Below are 20282 nucleotides of genomic sequence, written 5' to 3'. Positions count from 1 at the left end.
TATAGACCAATAGACGTATTGGAGCATGAGCTTTCGTGAGTGAATACCGATGCATCCGACTAAGTGTGTATTCACCCACAAAAGCTCATGTTTCAATACGTCTGTTGGTCTATAAGGTGCCACAGGACTGTTTGCTGCAAACACAGCATTGTATGCCTGGTTTATTTTAAAAACATATCTGACAAAAATGTTTTATTTAATGCTTTGATAGGGTGGGTATAATTAATTATGTCTAGTCCTCTTTTTCTGAGAGAGCCCACTGAGTAATGTTGGACAATTTTTTATCCACTCCCAAAGGACATCTTGTGGGGTTCCACAAGGTTCAATGCCTGTCTACATAGATTCTGGTATCTGAGGGCTTATCTTCACTACCGAGGTAAGTCAACCTAAATTACACTATTCCAGCTACATGAATAACATAGCTGGAGACGACAAAGCTTAGGTCGACTTACCCAGGTATCTTCACTGTGCTGCATCGATGGGAGACGCTCTCTGGTCGACTTACCTTACTCTTCTTGGGGAGCTGGAGTACCGGAGTCGACCGGAGAGCACTCTGTCACCGATTTAGCGGGTCTTCACTAGATCTGCTAAATCGACACCCCCTGCATCGACTGCAACAGCGTCGATCTCCCTGGTAGTGAAGACGAGCCCTGAGTAACTGTAAGCCCACTAGAGAAGACTGGGAAATTTTTTTGGAAACAGCATGCCAACAACTTGTCTCTCTCTCTCTTCTACCCCAGATCTGGGTAATACAGTCTCAAGGGAGTTTCTTTTAGCTCAAAAAGAAGAACAGGAGTACTTGTGGCACCTTAGAGACTAACAAATTTATTAGAGCATAAGCTTTCGTGGACTACAGCCCACTTCTTCGGATGCATATAGAATGGAACATATAATGAGGAGATATATATACACACATACAGAGAGCATAAACAGGTGGGAGTTGTCTTACCAACTCTGAGAGGCCAATTAATTAAGAGGAAAAAAAAAAAAAAAAACTTTTGAAGTGATAATCAAGCTAGCCGAGTACAGACAGTGTGATAAGAAGTGTGAGAGTACTTACAAGGGGAGATAGTCAACGTTTGTAATGGCTCAGCCATTCCCAGTCCTTATTCAAACCGGAGTTGATTGTGTCTAGTTTGCATATCAATTCTAGCTCAGCAGTCTCTCTTTGGAGTCTGTTTTTGAAGTTTTTCTGTTGTAATATAGCCACCCGCAGGTCTGTCACTGAATGACCAGACAGGTTAAAGTGTTCTCCCACTGGTTTTTGAGTATTTTGATTCCTGATGTCAGATTTGTGTCCATTAATTCTTTTGCGTAGAGACTGTCCGGTTTGGCCAATGTACATGGCAGAGGGGCATTGCTGGCACATGATGGCATAGATCACATTGGTAGATGTGCAGGTGAACGAGCCCCTGATGGTATGGCTGATGTGATTAGGTCCTATGATGATGTCACTTGAATAGATATGTGGACAGAGTTGGCATCGGGGTTTGTTACAAGGATAGGTTCCTGGGTTAGTGGTTTTGTTCAGTGATGTGTGGTTGCTGGTGAGTATTTGCTTTAGGTTGGGGGGTTGTCTGTAAGCGAGGACAGGTCTGTCTCCCAAGATCTGTGAGAGTAAAGGATCATCTTTCAGGATAGGTTGTAGATCTCTGATGATGCGCTGGAGAGGTTTTAGTTGGGGGCTGAAGGTGACAGCTAGTGGTGTTCTGTTATTTTCTTTGTTGGGCCTGTCTTGTAGGAGGTGACTTCTGGGTACTCGTCTGGCTCTGTCAATCTGTTTTTTCACTTCAGCAGGTGGGTATTGTAGTTTTAAGAATGCTTGATAGAGATCTTGTAGGTGCTTGTCTCTATCCGAGGGATTGGAGCAAATGCGGTTATATCTTAGAGCTTGGCTGTAGACAATGGATCGTGTGGTGTGTCCTGGATGGAAGCTGGAGGCATGTAGGTAAGTGTAGCGGTCAGTAGGTTTCCGGTATAGGGTGGTATTGGCTAGCTTGATTATCACTTCAAAAGTTTTTTTTTTTTTTTTTTTCCTCTTAATTAATTGGCCTCTCAGAGTTGGTAAGACAACTCCCACCTGTTTATGCTCTCTGTATGTGTGTATATATATCTCCTCATTATATGTTCCATTCTATATGCATCCGAAGAAGTGGGCTGTAGTCCACGAAAGCTTATGCTCTAATAAATTTGTTAGTCTCTAAGGTGCCACAAGTACTCCTGTTCTTCTTTTTGCGGATACAGACTAACACGGCTGTTACTCTGAAACTTGTCTTTTAGCTCAGTTGAGGTGGGAGATTATATTGGTTGGTAAAATAAAGTGTCTGAAAAATTTGGCACAAGTTCTTTCAGCTCCTTATACAGCGGAAAGGTTGGAGAGGAAGGAGAAGAGGTCCTTTGTTAAAAAAGGATGGTTTTTGTTTTGTTTTTTAAAAATCCTTCTCTGCTTTTACAGCACCAGGTTGCAGCAGTGTCCAAGACAGCAATGTCCAAGAGAGCCAACTGTACTTGGCTAGGAAGTAGGGCTGTCAAGCGCTGAAAAAAATTAATCGCGATTAGTCATGTGATAAATTGCACTGTTAAATAATAGAATACCATTTATTTAAATATTTTTGGATATTTTCTACATTTTCAAATATATTGATTTAAATTACAATGCAGAATACGAAGTGTATTACGAATATTTGTAAAAAACAAAAGAAATAGTATTTTTCAATTCACCTAATACAAGTACTGTAGTGCAATCATGAAAGTTGAATTTACAAACGTAGAATTATGTACGAAAAATAACTGCATTCAAAAATAAAACAATATAAAAGTTTAGAACCTACATGGCCATTCAGTCCTACTTCAGCCAATCACTCAGACAAACAAGTTTGATTACAATTTGCAGGAGATCATGCTGCCCACTTCCTGTTTACCATGTCACCTGAAAGTGAGAAAAAACGTTCGCATGACAATGTTGTAGCCGGCGTCACAAGAAATTTACATGCTAAATATTCAGGCTTCAACCACCATTCCAAAGGATATGAATCCATGCTGATGGCGGGTTCTGCTCGATAACGATCCAAAGCAGAGTGGCCTGACATGTTCATTTTCATCATCCAAGTCAGATGCCACCAGCAGAAGGTTGAGTTTCTTTTTTGGTGGTTAGGGTTCTATAGTTTCCATATCTGAGTGTTGCTCTTTTAAGACTTCTGAAACCATGCTTCACACCTCGTCCCTCTCAGACTTTGGACAACACTTCAGATTCTTAACCCTTGAGTCAGTGCTGTAGCTATTTTCAGAAATCTTACATTGGTACCTTCTTTGCATTTTGTCAAATCTGCTGTGAAACTATCCTTCAAACATGTGCTGGGTCATCATCCGAGACTGCTATAACATGAAATATATGGCAGAATGCAGGTAAAACAGAACAAGAGACATATAATTCTCCTCCTAAGCAGTTCAGTCACAAATTTAATTAGCGTATTTTTTTTTTTTTAAATGAGCATCATCGGCATGGAAATATGTCCTCTGAAATGGTGGCCGAATCATACAAATGTTTAACATATCTGGCATGTAACTACCTTGCAACGCCAGCTATAAAAGTGCCATGCAAATGTCTGTCCTCACTTTTACGTGACATTGTACATAAGTAGTGGGCAGCATGATCTCCCACAAATGTAAGCAAACTTGTTTGTCTTAGTGATTGGCTGAACAAGAAGGAGGACTGAGTGGACATGTAGGCTCTAAAGTTTTACATTGTTTTGTTTTTGAGTGCAGTTATGTAACAAAAAAAAAAAAAAATCTACATTTATAAGTTACAGTTTCACAATAAAAAGATTGCTCTACAGTACTTGTCTGAAGTGAATTGAAAAACACTATTTCTTTTGTCATTTTGACAGTGCAAATATTTGTAATAAAAAATAATATAAAGTGAGCACTGTACACTTTGTATTCTGTGTTGTAGATAGAAATCAATATATTCAAAAATGCAGAAAAACATGAAAAAATATTTAATAAATTTCAATTGGTATTCTATTGTTTAACAGTGCAATTAATCGTGATTAATTTTTTTAATCGCGATTAATTTTTTTGAGTTAATCGCGCGAGTTAACTGCGATTTATCGACAGCCTTACTAGGAAGTTGTGTCCATGTCTCTCAAAATTGAACTCCATGACAGTTCTCACACTTCTGTAATTTGCTCTGCTTGGAGGGTAGCTCCAAGAAGACTACACAGATGTTTCAGTAACTGCAGAAAAGCACAGCCCACTTCTTAACAGTGTGGGCCACATGGAGCATATTACATTTGTTCCATATTCAGGACTAGTTTCCTACTGGTGACAAGGGCAATTCAAAGTAGTAATCTACAAAGCCCCACTTGGCCTGGGTTCTTGCTACCTAGATGACTGCTCTTTTCCTAGGTACCCTCTTGACATAACAATAGTAACTCAGCTAATCTTAGCTAACTGTCCTTAGATGTGAGCTTTTGGGAGCTCTGGTTAATCATTCTAGGCAGAGGACCTTGACTCTGGAACTCATCTCCATGTTGGTTCACTAGAGTTTAAGTTTGATGTCCAGCAGGAGATAGTCTAAGACTTAATATCTATTAACTAAATCATGTGAAGTATACAACTTTCCAACACTGATAACTTCATCATTGGAATATTCCAAGACATGTCGCTTTAATTAAGATTAAGTCAATGATAAGTTTGAAGACAAGTTTTAGTTTTCTGAGTGCAGAAAATAATTACCTGCAAGTTTTTAAACTTGTCAAAAATACTATCATCTCTGATAGATGACAAAATGGAATTTCACCAAACCTTTCCCCAAAAATGCAGCTTTATACTGAGCAACAGCAAGAGAACTTAGTTTTACTGAAAGGTCTCAAAAAGCACAGGCTTATAATAGAAGTATGTACTCTACAATAATCATTTCATAAAAGGTAAATTTTTTGTCAATGCATTTGTAGACATCCAATTTTAACATTGGTGTTTCAAAATGTACTTTTATTTCCTTTGTAGAGGCGTATTTAGATAATGGTATAATGCAAGAACTTGCAATGTGTGCTTACCCCCAGTGCAACAGAAATTATGTCAAATCTCCAGAAATCCAGTCTTTTTGTCAGATGAGTTGTGGGACTAATCTATCCTATGTACTTCCAGACTCAAAAAATACTATCTAGAAGAGGACTACAGTTAATTAGCCCTGAACAAAAAGTATTTTATCCATTAAACCATTTAGATCCTAATTCCTACTGTTATTTGTTTTGTTGAAATACACGAGTCTATAATTGTACAGTTGGTTCACTCGGATCAGTGCCTTATAAATATATTTCCAAACACTGTGTAGTTAAAGAGGTTTTTAATACTGTAAACAGTTATTCAGCAATAAAACATCAGTAGCATGAAGTTGACATGAATATTCCTCCCCAGTGGCTCCTGAAAAATAAGAATACCTAAATTACATGAATTGTCTTCTCAAAGGATAATTTCTGCAAACATAAACTTATAAACAGGTTATTCCATTACTGACCACTAAGTTCAGTTTTCTTGTGCCTTCCTCTGAAACAACGGATATTGGACATTGTTAGAGACGGGATACTGCAGTAGATGGACCACCAGTCTAATCCATTTTGGTAATTCCCAGGATCCTAAACCACAGCTACAACAAAGCAATTCTGTTTCTATTACCCTTTCCTTAATTTTAAATAAAGGACTCTGAAATAAATTATATCTATACATACATACACATACATACACACATACATATAAATATAAAAAGAAACCAAAGAAGTTTATACCTTTTAGTGCAGTAGTTTTTTCTTTTTCATCTGGGCCTCCTTGCTGGAGCTGTGCCATGTTTATCCAAATTGTCAACAAAATTAAAGTGATGAAGGAAAAGGACATCAATCTTCACAGGATGAGCTAAAAATCAATCATCAAAGTCAGGAACTAGCCAGTTCATTGATCTCTGCTTAACTAGATATCACATGTTATTATGCATACCATTAAAATATAAATATATGTATAAATGATTTCAAAAATGAGTTTTCTGCTGGAAATAAAATTTAAAATACATTTGATATACTATTCACAAAGATAAAGTTAGGGTTGATTTTTACACTTGCCTTGAGAAACCACTAATGCATTTATTAATCCACTAACAGCAATATCATACTTAAAAATATAACAACCTCATAAAAAATTAAGAAAAATAGTGTGGTCCCTTTATAAGCCACCCTGCAATGACTGGTGAAGAATTCCATTTCACAGTGGTAATGGTAAAGATTAGTTCATTAGAATCTAATTGATGTTCCGTTACAATCATTCCAATAGAAGGTTAGAAGTGCGAACCTGTTGCTCTTCCAAATTGCATATGGTTTGTAATTATTGAAGCTCAATGTAACAAATGGGAGATATAAACTAAAAGCATAAAGGACCAACAGCAACCCCCAATCCAATTAGATTATTCCCATATTAAACTGCAGTTACCATTTATTGTCCTTAATATACCCACATAGGATTAGGTTTTGCTAAATTTACATACAGTGACTAGAGTTACATTACAGCAACCTAGTTTAAGACACAGCAGCACTCAAAAATTTATCCAAATTAACTAAAGGTGTGAATTTAAAGTGGATTATTTAAACCGCATTAAGCCCCAATGTAGATGCTCTTATAATTTAAACAGCCGGACTTCAGTGAATTCCAATGTGAATTAAGATATTCCAAATTAAAGTGGCCTTAATTTGGTTTAGGAGTGTTCACATAGGAGTTTAATGTAGTTGTAACCAAAGCAGTGGCAATATCAACTGCTGTTACTCTTGGCACTGTCTATTGCTCTCTTATTCTATTACATTTTTACCTCCAGGTTGTTTTCCTTATTGTGGCACAGCTGGTATACCTAAATCGAGATTATAATAAATTCCCAATTTAGTTTTTCTAATAAACATTCAGAATTATAAGTCTGCATGACCAAAGGTAAACACTATTGAAAAATGCAGCCAACAAGTAGTTAGATATATTTGATATATATTAGAACACAAGAATGGCCATACTGGCTCAGACCAAAGGTCCATCTAGCCTAGTATCCTGTCTTCTGACAGTGGCCAATGTCAGCTGGCCCAGAGGGAATGAAAAGAACAGGTAATCAGCAAGCGATCTATCCCGGTCATCCATTCCCAGCTTCTGGCAAACAGAGGCTAAGGACACCATCCCTGTTCATCCTGGCTAATAGCCACTGATGGACCTATCCTCCATGAACTTATTTAGTTCTTTTTTTAACCCTGTTATAATCTTGGCCTTCACAACATCCTCTGGCAAGGAGTTCCACAGGTTGACTGTGCACTGTGTGAAAAAATACATTAATATGTGCATTTGACATCGTTTATTTGGTATTAATTTTCTGATGGGGGTTAGGTTACAGAGAATAAAGTGGCAGAAGGTTTTTCCTGATGTGAATTGGACATATTTCATAGCTCTTGATAACCACTACTGTTTAAATATGGGTTTGCAAGAAATGGTTAGACCTAAAAGTATATTCAAAACATCTCTTTCTGCAATTTTTTTCTGTGAACTACACAAAGCAATCATCATATCTTCTTGCCTTCTGCAATCCCAACAGAGAATCCACTATGTATTAATAAAACTATAAACAACAGGTCATGTGTAATCTTTACCGAGTAACTATTTCAAAACAAAGAACACAGGAATATTTCTTGTATGCCCTGTTTACTCAGTATCTAGAATTTATAAAGAATAAGTGTCCAGTCATGCAGTATTCCTAGATTTATTTAGCATGAGAGATCATTAGCAGCAAAAGATAATTATATTTTTCCATTTTCAGCAGAGGACCTCAAACACTCAACTTTGTGACCTTTGAATTTGACACTAGGGAGAATACCAACATAGCAACTCAGCTTTATGTTTTTAAATAAAGGACTGTCAGAGCACTGAACCCCTCCCATCTCCTCTCCCCTTCAGCTTTTTGGATTCTTGGTTACAAATTTCAATCACCATCCATTTGATTTATCCTTCTCCACAATACATCTTATCATGTCTGTGTTTGCATGAACCACATTTTTGTAGAAATTTGGAACAATTTCCAATATAGGTTTGCTAATCTTCCCTCCAAAGACTAATAGGATGAAGCCTGATATACTCCTAACTCCCTCAGACTTACATCTGCAAGTAGGAACCCCAAGATAATTTCAGTTTTGGTAGGTCACTGTGATACTAACTAGTTAACAGGGATATTTAATAAGCAAACCAATGTTGGAAGGTTAAGAGGGTTAATTTTATTTAAATAGCATAAACGCTGCCATATGTTCTGTTTTAGCAGTTTTAGAATACTATGGATATCATGCACTCATGGTCTTAGAGAAAAAGTAGTATCAAGGTAACATGTTTTGTTATAGCTTCTGGTTTAAAGGGGGAAAAAAAATCACATGCAACAATTTAAAAGGTTATTTGTCAGCTAAAGAGTACATAAATTCTAAAAACTGATATTAGGTCCAGTAATTCATTAAGCAAGTATAACCTATGGGAGAACATTCTTCTTTGTTCTCACACATAAGACTGCTCAAACTCTACTACCATGCAATGGCAGCACACTTTTAGTGCCTCTAACACTTAAGGCTCCCCCAATTCACCTCATCTTTTATCCAGGACCCCAACTCAGATTCTGCACTTCTCCAACTCTGACACATTTCAACATGATTAATCTAAACAAGACTAACAAAATCTGCATGTTCTAGCAAACTTACATTTTTACTAGATAAAAATAATGCTGCACTCATAAAAGATACTTAAACAATAATAAAACTAGGTAGAGAATTTTTTAAATTTTCCTGGAACATATTTATTTTTTAAATTTATATCTCACCCAACCAAAATAATGTCAAGGAGGAAATGCCTAAATCAACAGTCAGAAAATCTGGTCTCATTATTTGCAAGTGTTGCAAAACAGAGTACTAAGTGAGAGTTCATTGAATATAAATTCCTGTCATTCATTAATATATGCATTTGTAGCAAAGCAATGGTGACACCACACTGTATGTAAATACCATTATGGCATTTGGAAAAAAAATCATTTTAATGAACATCTAAGTGGTAGAAACCAGAACACCTGATCAATGTGACAACACATTTCAAAGAAACTACTTTAGACACTGCAGCTTATGATGTCTAGTTCTTTGTCCTCCCAGACCTCACCTACACAACAATTTGTAATCCTATTTTAACACAGGTTAGTTAACACAATTACAAGTTGTAGACAAGTCCCTAAAGAATTGTTACCAGTCAGGAAAACAAATAAAATTTGTCATCTTTGAACATGGAGTGAATATTTTAAATTAAAAAATAAGTCAGATAAATCAATGTAAAGCCAACACTAGGGTAGTGCCATATGCAAAAGTTAGGTGAAAGACAAGACTCTGGGTACTTTGCTCCTACAGTTTCCAGACTGGGTTCATCTACTAGGTGATGAGCCTGCCACTGAGGAAAGAATAGAAAACCCAGATGATCACCTGCCAACCTAGAAGCACAAGAGAACTCTGCTTTGAAAAAAATACAATTTACCAATTCTTTTCGACAAAAGTTAAAAAAAAAAATGTAACAGCAACCACTGGAGGGAGGACTTGGTGTTAGAATGAGGATAAAACAAGCATACAGTATTTTATGTATTGTTTTGGCTGAACATAGCATTTTGTTGAATCCTTCATTGATATTTGTTTAAATGACAAATGCAGCAAATTAGAAGAGAGGGTTAGATTTCCTTTCTTTGAAAAACAGATGTTGATTCAACTAGAGTTTGTTGGTGCACAAATGAATAGTGGGGAAATTATAAAGCTGTCTGAATGGTTACATATAGGCAAATGCAGGAATTGCAGTCTATTCTAGGCTTGAGTTTCAAGTCCTACTGATACCTAATAAGGCTGGACCATTCTTTAACTATTTGGTTCCTTGAAGTATAAATTCACAAATTTCACTAATTGTTTTGCATTAAATACTGAATTAGATTTGAAACAAATCTGTTCCTACACAGATACATCACTTAGATCATCCTTTCTACAAATGCTTTACAAGGCCATTTTTGTCATGAAATGTAACAAACACACCCCTGAACAAACAATAGTAACTATTCCACCCGCAAAAATATTTAAAAATAAGGTAGATACTTTAGAAGCAGACTCATATTTATTTATACCTACACTGCTTTTCCATGCAGAACAGATATTCCCCCCCTCCCCCCGAAAGGATCCAATGCATATTCTACACCTCTTCACCCCCAATGCCTAGCAATACAGAATATAATTCAGCATGAAATATATTTTGGTTTCATTGCTGCTAATAAATGTTTTAGTAGTTTATCCAATCTAGAGAACTAAGAGGACAATGTTTTCACCACACTTCCATTAATACAACAGCAGAACTGGGGGTGGGGAGGTTCCCCACAAAGAAACAGGGCCACCCGGAGGGGGGGGGAGGGCAAGTGGGGCAATTTGCCCCAGGCCCCGCAGGGGCCCCCACGAGAGTTTTTCGGGGCCCCTGGAGCGGGTCCTTCACTCACTCCGGGGGCCCTGGAAAACTCTCGCGGGGCCCAGGCCCCCGGAGCTTCTTCCGCTCCGGGTCTTCAGCGGCAGTTCAGCGGTGGGGGGGGGGGTCCTTCCACTACGGGACCCGCCACCAAAGTGCCATGAAGACCCACGGCAGGGGGTCCTTCCGCCCCGGGACCCGCCGCCGAAGTGCTGGGTCTTCGGCGGCATTCGGCAGCAGGGGCCCCCTGCCGCCGAAGACCCCAGGCCTCCTGAATCCTCTGGGTGGCCCTGCAAAGAAATAGCTATTTGGACACAAAAACACAGGGTTTGTACACTAGGGAATATGCCTACATATTTAACGTTAACATTCATGGAATGGTACTTGAAAATTGGGTCATAGGGCTTGCAGAGATGTACAGTAGTGCTAGATTTCAAATCAAAGAAGACACCCCACAGTTTGACTCCAACTACAAGTAAATAAATGTTTTCATTCTAGTTTCAATTATTCTTGCCTGTATAAATGTAGTTAGAGTGGCTGTTACAAAGTTTAGCAGGTAGCATATGATTTTGGTCTGCATTTTACAGCAACTGAAATGAAGTAAATTCACTAATATTGTGTGAATATTCCTAATATAATTAATTACAGCCTTTTCAATTTCCTACAGTTGAAACATTTAAGAAGTCAAGTATTTTCAAACAGCATGATTCTATCCAATTTATCTGATGTAAAAACTCAACATAAATCAGCAGAATTCCTCAAACACATAGCTTCATTAGAATGCAACATAAGTACAGACCTGCTCTTTGCAAGCTGACACACTGAATGAACTGGAGGAGACAACATATAGTAGGGCTGGCCAAATTTACTGACTGTCCGAGCTGCATCCAAAAATCTTCACAAATTCAAGAGATGACGCATGCCTGCTGGGGCTTGGGGCTTCAGCCACACAGGAAGTGCCTGCTGGGGCTCACAGCTTCAGCCATGCAGGAGGTGCCTGCCAGGGCTCGGGGCTTTGGGCTTAAGCCAGGGTCCTGCTTAAGCCCCGAGCCCCAGCAGGTGTGCCCTGTGGGGCTGAAGTCCCGAGATCCTCCTCCCCACAGGGCAGAGGCCCCTAGTACCACCACCCTGCTGCAGGGCAGAAGCCCCAGGCTTGCTTTCCCCCTTCCTTCCCCCCATTCTTACTATCTGTTTTACGTTGGTTTAAAGAAGGCTTTCTGGTCACTGGACACCACTGGTTATAGACTCTCGAAAGGAAGAACCGCAGGTGCCTGTGCTATAGTGGGACCTGCAGGTTAAGGATGGTAGATACACAGGAAACTGTAGCCCAAGTCCCAGTCTGAGAGTGGGAGAACTGCAAATACCACGATAGGTAAAGGCATGAAGCTGAACTCCCAAGAGGATGCACTCAGAGAACCAAGAAAGAGGACACGGGTGCAGCTAGCCTAATAGCAGTGACTATCAAGACCATCACCAGATCAGGCATGCAAAGAAAGGATCCACTATGAAGTCTCCTATGGACAACACCTCACAGTTCAATTATACCATAACCGGCACTTAGATATGATGATGGTATGGAAATGTCTAAGACAGATACCACAGAGTTTTACTGCACAATAAAACATTATGCAATTTAAGTGATTTGTATTATTTAAATTATCCTAAACTAGGACTTATTTCAAACTTTGCCTTTCATATTTGTACATATATCTTTATTGCAAAATAATAAGCCTTTGGCCTACCAGAAGCTGCATCCAAAATACATCATAATAAGAGGTGAAAACAAAAACCCACAAAACTTAATGATTATGGATGGAGAGAAACATATTTGTTTCCATAGCTTTCATACTTATAGCATTGTCCTCTTCTAGATAAAGTTTAGGAAATGTAAATGTAATGCTTGTGACAAGCATTAGACTAATAGCCTGAGTGATCTGCGCCAGTGTAGCCATAGTCTCAGAGGGACTGGTAGTCCATGGTTCAGTTTCTTACCTTGAAGAGAGGGGCTGCCCAAGAAATTCATTTTGCTTTAGGCTATGGCCAAGTACCTATGGAATATGCCTAATAAAAACAGTTAAAAATTTTCCAGGGTAGGGATTGGGGGGAAGAGATTAAAGGAGACAAGCAAAAGATTAACTGTTTTCAGTGAGCATGCTCAAGTTAGATGCTAAAGCAGAAGACAAGGTGGTGACTGCATTTCTAGACAAAAACCTAGGTTTCTGCACTGACAAAAGGGTTGCTGCCCCAGAAGGCAACTTCTGCAATAAAGTAAGGAATACAAACTTTACAGAGTATGATCATAAGGAACAGTAATTTAAGGAGAAAGGCAAGCAATTTACTGTGTTATGATACTATAGAGATTAGCCCTAAAAAGTCACGCAATCAAAATAGGGATAATTTGGAGTTCTCTGGTTCTACCTATATCTACGTATTTATACTGCATCCATTACTGAAGCAGCTGGCTTCATAAATCTACACATAATGGTCATAACAAAAATAAATTTTACTCGGAAACTGTTTGTAAATTAGTATAAGAAAAATGTTTATATCATGTGCAGAATGTAGAGAAATATGATCTGTAGTGGTATAATGCGAGATTAGTCAAAGGGGTGTATAATGTATTATGGGCAACACAAATTTCAACATTTAGCAAACAAACAGATTTCAATAAAATCTGTATGATATTGCAAGATTGGTACATAAGAAAATTTCTCTTAAGTAAACAAGAATATGTATTTAAAAATGAAAAAAGAAAGCAACTTTGAGTGTTATAAGACCGTTAGTGTCAACTCTAATCCAAAAATCAACTTGGTCATCAATACCAAGAAAAACTAAATCAAATTCTTGTAATATTTCTGGTTGTGAAGTACAAGCAACAGTGCATCCAGCAGCTCATCGTTCCTTTGTGCCCCTCAACAGTTCTCAATTGAAAGAGAAGGCAATAGATAACTGAAAATTATCAAGCCCTTAAAATTCTTCTAGCCATCTGAGATCATTTGTGCTTAGATGAGGAGAGGAGACAAAACTTCGGAGACACTAAATTTTCACACTTCTAATGCTCCTAGTATTTATTCTGTGGCAAAGAGATTGAGAAGGCTGTAAAAGGAGGGCGAAAAGGAGAGAAAAAGTAGATTTACAGAAGATGAAAAATAAAACGTGCCCAAGCAGTGCCTCCCATATCTACACTGCTATGTTTAACGGCATAGTGTCCTCCCAGCTTCCAGAGCCTTTCCCCGTGACAATGAAAGACAGGAGGCCGTGAGGAAAGGCTTTTTCCCCTGCCAGAGCCTTTCCCCACCACAATAAAAGGTTCCAGCAGTGAGAAGCTGCTGCCTTTCCCCTGCTGGAGCTTTTCACTGCCACATGTAGCACAAGTGTGGACACAGACTGCTTTTTACTACAGCCTGTAGCTACACACACCCCCTACATGTAGTGTAGACAAGATCTTAGGAATACGTAGGTTTGGTGACAGGAGGGTGGGGGAGAATGAATTCCTGTAATGCCTCTCACCCCCATGTTGATGGAAGCAGATAGGTGTAAGGACCTAATAAATCCACCACCTGACCTCACTCATATCACTCCTTTCAAAATGAGAGGCACTCTGTAACTTCACAACTTCCATCTCACAGGTGGTCCATGCTTGTAAGGCAATCAGGATTCCTTCCCGCCTACGGGAGGGGATATTGCTGCACAAGGGCCTAAGCCAAAGCCCAAACAAGCTCAATATAATGACCCCCCATTGATTCAATGATCTATGGATGAGACACTAGTTATACAAGCTGCAAAAGGATACTGCAAGGTAAAGGATGGCTCAAACTGCCTCTTGAAAAGGGACTGGATGATATTGGCTTCTCAAACAAAGAAGGTAAGGGAAAATATCGGAGGGCCAAACAGATCAGACAGTATGGAGGCTTAACTGAACAAAGCTTCAGAACTTTTTAAATGTCTGCATATCACTAGTTATCACTTTACTCTTATCCCATTAATTAACAACATATGACAGAGTGAAATAGCCAGAAAAGAGTTAAGGGCTACCTGCTTGTGAAATGACCCAGCAGGGGACTATATGTCCTCCTTTCAGTACTGAGCCAGGGCAAGGGAACGGTCTCTGGGGACTGAAGCATGCTTTCGTTAATGGAATTGTTGTTTTTGTGTAGCTCCTGAGGTTTGTGTCTGACCAATAGATTATGTACTGAGGCAAGGACCCTGAGACCAAACTCAGGCCTAGTCTTCACTTACCGGCTGGTCCGGCGGCACGCCATCGATGTTCTGGGATCGATTTATCGCGTCTTGTTAAGACGCGATAAATCGATCCCGGAAGTGCTCACAGTCGGCGCCGGTACTCCAGCTCGCCAAGAGGAGTACGCGGCGTCGACGGGGGGAGACTTCCGGCCGCGTCTGGACCGCGGTAAGTCCGGACTAAGGTACTTCGAATTCAGCTACGTTATTAACGTAGCTGAATTTGCGTACCTTAGTCCGAAGTCCGGACTAAGTGGGGACCAGCCCTCAGATGTGGCACTGATTCTTTTCTGGGCTGGTCAGACAACCAACCAACTTACACACTCAAACACAATTTTAATGAAACCCATGCTTCTTGGTCACAACCCAGTAAAAATATATTCTAAACTACATAAGTACAATAGTACTATACACTAAAACAGTGGCTCTGAAACTTTCCAGATGACTGTATACCTTCCAAGAGTCTGATTTGTCTGGGGTACCCCCAAGTTTCATCTCAATTATAATTACTTGCTTACAAAATCAGACCTAAAAATACAAAAAAGTGTCACAGCACACTACTACTGAAAAATCGCTTACTTTCTCATATTTACCATATAATTATAAAATAAATCATTTGGAATATAAATATTCTACTTACATTTCAGGGTATAATATATAGAGCCACATAAACAAGTCATTTTATGTATGAAATTTTAGTTTGGACTGATTTTGCTTGTGTTTTTTATGCAGCCTGTTATAAAACTAGGTAAATATCTCGATGAGTTGATGTACCCCCTGGAAGACCTCTGTGTACCCTCAGGAATACACAAACTCCTGATTGAGAACCACTGCACTAAACTGTACATTAATACAAATGCATGTCATTTAAAAAAAACTAAAAATGTCATTTTTATTTTAGATCTTCTAGAGAAAAGTTGCTGAAGCTGTTGTTGCCAAAACATTGACTTGGGGATTGTGCTATAATTATTTTAATGGACATTAGTTATGTCACAAGTGAGTTGTGAAGGTAGGGTTGCCAACCCCCAGCATCGATCTCCCGGTGACGACTGAAAGCAATCCGAGAGATTTTAATAGGCTATTTTAAGAAAGTGACATTACGTGATGTTGGAGAGTGGCGGGGGGGCGGAGGAGAGAGAATCTCCCGGAATAGCTTCAGTCAGAGTTGTCAACCCTATGTGAAGGTGATCTGAAATGAGTGTTCATAAAATCTTTATATCATACTAAGCTCTCTATGATATAATTGTTAGAGAAACTATCTTTATTGAGACTATTTTTTGTATTCCCGCATTCGAAAAACCAGGTACTTTAGTTACTATAAGTCCCACTGTACAGGCCTCAGAATGAGAGAAAAATTAAAATGGAAATGGAAGACACCTGAAAAAATGACCTAGAGTAAAGTGATTTTTCTATACATAAAAGTGTCCCAGCTTTAAAGCTCGGTATCTCAGAATTTTGTAGGGTTCAGTTTAGGAACTAGAAATTCCTCCTTTCTGATGGCATAAGGCTCCCATTTCTAACTCTGCAGGTCATAAAATACACTGAATATTGTCTCAAGCTGCTGTAAGTTTGAGGTGAGAACTCTACATCTTGGGAGAAAGCAGGAAACATTTTCTATAGTAACTTTTTTTTTTTAAATGTACTTTAAGCTGCTCAGAAGTTTAGGAGTCATCCTGGAGGGGTGAATTAGTGGGCAGACAGTAAGCAAAAAAGTCAAAGATGCAAAATAAATGAATTTATTATGGGATTCTGAAATTTATCACATCAGACACACAACACTTTTATATGGATCACCTACCTCTCAAGGTAGCATTATGAGACCTCGGATCATAATAAGATATGAAGGGCACAGAAGCATTAACAGAAGTCAGGGGATAAGCAGGAATTAAAACTCATGGTCTCTGAGCTTGCAATTGAATGTGCCTACAGGGCATTGTGGGAGGGAATCTCTCCCCCCTCTCTAGGATTTTGCTTCCCTGGGACAAGAAAGAAACCAACAGAACTCCACTGGCCATCACCTACAGTCCTCAGCTAAAACCTCTGCAACGCATCATCAGTGGCCTACAACCCATCCTGGACAACGATCCCTCACTTCCATGGGCCTTGGGAGGCAGGCCAGTCCTCGCCCACAGACAATCCGCCAACCTTAAGCATATTCCACCAGCAACCACACACCGCACCATAGTAACTCTAACTCAGGAACCAATCCATGCAACAAACCTCGATGCTAACTCTGCCCACATATTTACACCAGCGACAGCATCACAGGACCTAACCAGATCAGCCACAACATCACCGGTTCATTCACCTGCACATCCACCAATGTAATGTACTCCATCATGTGCCAGCAATGTCCCTATGCTATGTACATTGGCCACACTGGACAATCCCTACGTAAAAGGATAAATGGACAAGTCAGATATTAGGAATGGCAATATACAAAAACCTGTAGGAGAACACTTCAACCTCCCTGGACACACAACAACATATTTAAAGGTAGCCATCCTGCAGCAAAAAAAACTTCAGGAAAAGTCTCCAAAGAGAAACTGATGAACTTCAGTTCATTTGCAAATTTGACACCATCAGCTCAGAATTAAACAAAGACTGTGAATGGCTAGCCAACTACAAAAGCAGTTTCTCCTCCCTTGGTGTTCACACCTCAACTGCTAGAAGAGGGCCTCATCCACCCTGATTGAACTAACCTCGTTATCTCTAAACTGATTCTTGCCTGCATATTTATACCTGCCTCTGGAAATTTCCACCACAATACCCACATGACAAAGTGGATATTCACCCATGAAAGAATACACTCCAATACGTCTGAGAGTCTATAAGGTGCCACAGGACTCTGTCGCTTTTTACAGATCCAGACTAACACCGCTACCCCTCTGATACTTGAAACCGACGAATCACATCCTTGAGAGATGGGAGAGAAGAGATAAATGGTATAAAACTCCTATTACTAGGAATATGAGTAATTCATGATTCAAAGAACAAAACAGTCCCCCATTGTATGTGTAGCACAGATTCCTGGATTTTCATATACACATTGTTTTTATAAAGTAGAGATATCAGAAAGACAATATAATGATACCATCCTTCATATGAACAGATTTATCTGTACTATATACACATGTTTCCAGATAGTTGTATTCATTACAATCAGAGAGGAGATGGCTTTATGATTAAAGCATTGGACTGGGTATCTGAGTTCAACTCGCAACTCTGTCCCTGATTTTGACTAAGTCATAATATCTCTCTGCCTCAACTCCTCATATTTAAAATGAGGATAATAATATTTATCTATCGCAGAGTGAGATGCCTGAGTGAGTGTTTGTCAGCGGCTCATATACAATGGTGATGGGGCCATATACAAGTACTTAGACTGATATCAAAGTAAATGAAAGCTGTTGGTTTTGGCAATTTTCATTCTTCATTTTCTCCCACCATTCTTTGAAGTACAGATATACACTGAAAAATTATTACATAAAATTGGCACCTTCTTACTCAACAGTGCTGTGTGTTTATTCACATACATACTTTCTTATTCTATTGACTAAAATAAGTTTATATCAGGATGGATAAAAATCAATGATTTAAAAAAAAAGATTTTTTTTGATAAAATGCTTTTGAGGAAAAAACATCTAAAGATAGTTTTAATTAAGATACATTATAGCTCAAATAGGGTTACCATATGTCCTCTTTTTCCCCCGGACATGTCCGGCTTTTCGGCAGTCAAACCCCCATCCAGGGGGAATTGCCAAAAAGCCGAACATGTCCGGGAAAATGGCGGCTCTGCTCCGCCCCGACTCTTCAGCTCTGTTTAAGAGCCGGGCTGCCCGAGCGCTACTGGCTTCGGGCAGCCCCGTGCCTCCAGACCCTGCGCCGCCAGAGCCCGGGAGGGGAAGTGCCCGGCTGGGGGCGCAGGGTCTGGAGGCATGGGGGCTGCCCGAAGCCGGTAGCGCTCGGGCAGCCCGGCTCTTAAACAGAGCCGAAGAGTCGGGGAGGAGCAGAGCCACTGCGGCTGGAGGCTCTGCTCCTCTTCGGCTCTGTTTAAGAGCCGGGCTGCCCGAGCGCTACCGGCTTCGGGCAGCCCCCGTGCCTCCAGACCCTGCGCCACCGGAGCCCGGGAGGGGAAGTGCCCGGCTGGGGGCGCAGGGTCCGGAGGCATAGGGGCTGCCCAAAGCCCAAGCGCTACCGGCTTCACAGTTTGCTGGGCAGCCTCCAGACCCTGCGCCCCCGGCTGGGCACTTCCCCTCCCGGGCTCCAGCTGCGCTGGGGAAGCGCCGGCTGGGGGCGCAGGGTCTGGGGGCTGCCCGGCAAACCCTGAAGCTGGTAGCACTGGGGCAGCCCTTTCCCCCTGGCTGGGAGTGGAAGGGAGGAGGGGGCGGAGTCAGGGTGGGGAAGGGGCGGGGCCAGGGGTGGGGAAATGGGCAGGGCCAGGGCCCGGGCCCATGGAGAGTCCTCTTTTTTTATTTATGAGATATGGTAACCCCAGCTCAAAGATATCTCATTGTGGAATAGGGATTATAAATTCTAATTCTATAGTATGAGACAATATATTCATGTAATGTTTAAGAAAAGTTTTGTAAATGAGTTCCAATAGCTCATGGATTAGGGATCCAATCTTATGGTGTATCAAGGGCTTCTGTACAGATTTAGGTTAATCTTTCTATCTACCCAATGAGACTCAATGCTCAGTCTAGAAGATACCATCAGAGATGCTTAGTTTTGCAGTTCTCAGCTGTGGATTTGTGTCTCCAGAGATAACATGCTTGTTAACAGCAAAAATGTTTTTAAACAAAACAAACAAATAAATAAATAAAAGGGGTGAGATTACAGACCTCAACCCTATTGTCCCTCTGCAAATTTGTTTACACAGAGTCAATCCCTTACCTCTCTCTAAAAGTGTAAAGTTTCAAAAAGTTTAATGAATAGAAGATTGTTGGGGGCAGAATAGATCTGGACAAGGAGAAGAAGTCTAGAGATAAATGTGAGAAGGGAGGGACAGGCAATAGAAACAAAAGTGAAACTGTTTGAGCAGCATATTCCAGAAGTCTTGAGGTCTTTCTGAGCGTAGCCTTCATTGATTTGAGATCTATCATACCATTTTCTCATTAGAAGACAAAACCTATAATGGCAGCAGGCCGTTAAAGTGTCCCAGTTTGGGAATATTTTAAAAATTACCTGTGGGTAAGACAGGAATGTGTGAAAAATGCAAACAGTGCAACAAAGAAATGCAAGGCCTGGTTGCCCGAATGAAACAACATCATGAGACATGTTCCTGCTCAGGAGGAAGCTGCATTGAAGATGATGAAAGGAACATGTCTGAACATGCAGGATCTTCAGGTTGGTAAACTTTTTTATTTCATACTTCTTTCTTAAGGACTGCCTGTCTTCCTACTGGACTATTCTTGAATTCTCATGTTTGAGCAAAAAATATAGTTGTTACTCTATGGTACTATCATTTTAGATGCAGTTGTGATAAAAAAATAGCTGAAATAGGCAGATCTTCCTTTTAC

The 20282-nt window shown here is 40.0% G+C and overlaps 1 protein-coding gene across 3 annotated transcripts in view; it reads right to left on the bottom strand.

Moving 5' to 3' along the window:
• Positions 1 to 20282, bottom strand: part of FAM172A (family with sequence similarity 172 member A) — a 350899-nt gene that overhangs the window by 314847 nt on the left and 15770 nt on the right. For all 3 annotated transcript variants that reach the window (XM_054031751.1, XM_054031750.1, XM_054031752.1), the window contains exon 2: positions 5787 to 5910. In XM_054031751.1, the coding sequence (XP_053887726.1) occupies positions 5787 to 5892 (106 nt within the window). In that variant the 5' untranslated portion in view covers positions 5893 to 5910. The remainder of the gene's footprint in view (positions 1 to 5786; positions 5911 to 20282) is intronic.

This window comes from Malaclemys terrapin, chromosome 6 (assembly GCF_027887155.1).
Source record: "Malaclemys terrapin pileata isolate rMalTer1 chromosome 6, rMalTer1.hap1, whole genome shotgun sequence".
In the NCBI taxonomy this organism is placed as follows: domain Eukaryota; kingdom Metazoa; phylum Chordata; order Testudines; family Emydidae; genus Malaclemys; species Malaclemys terrapin.
The sequence above is the reverse complement of the archived record's forward strand: the minus strand, read 5'-3'. Positions and strand labels throughout refer to the sequence as shown.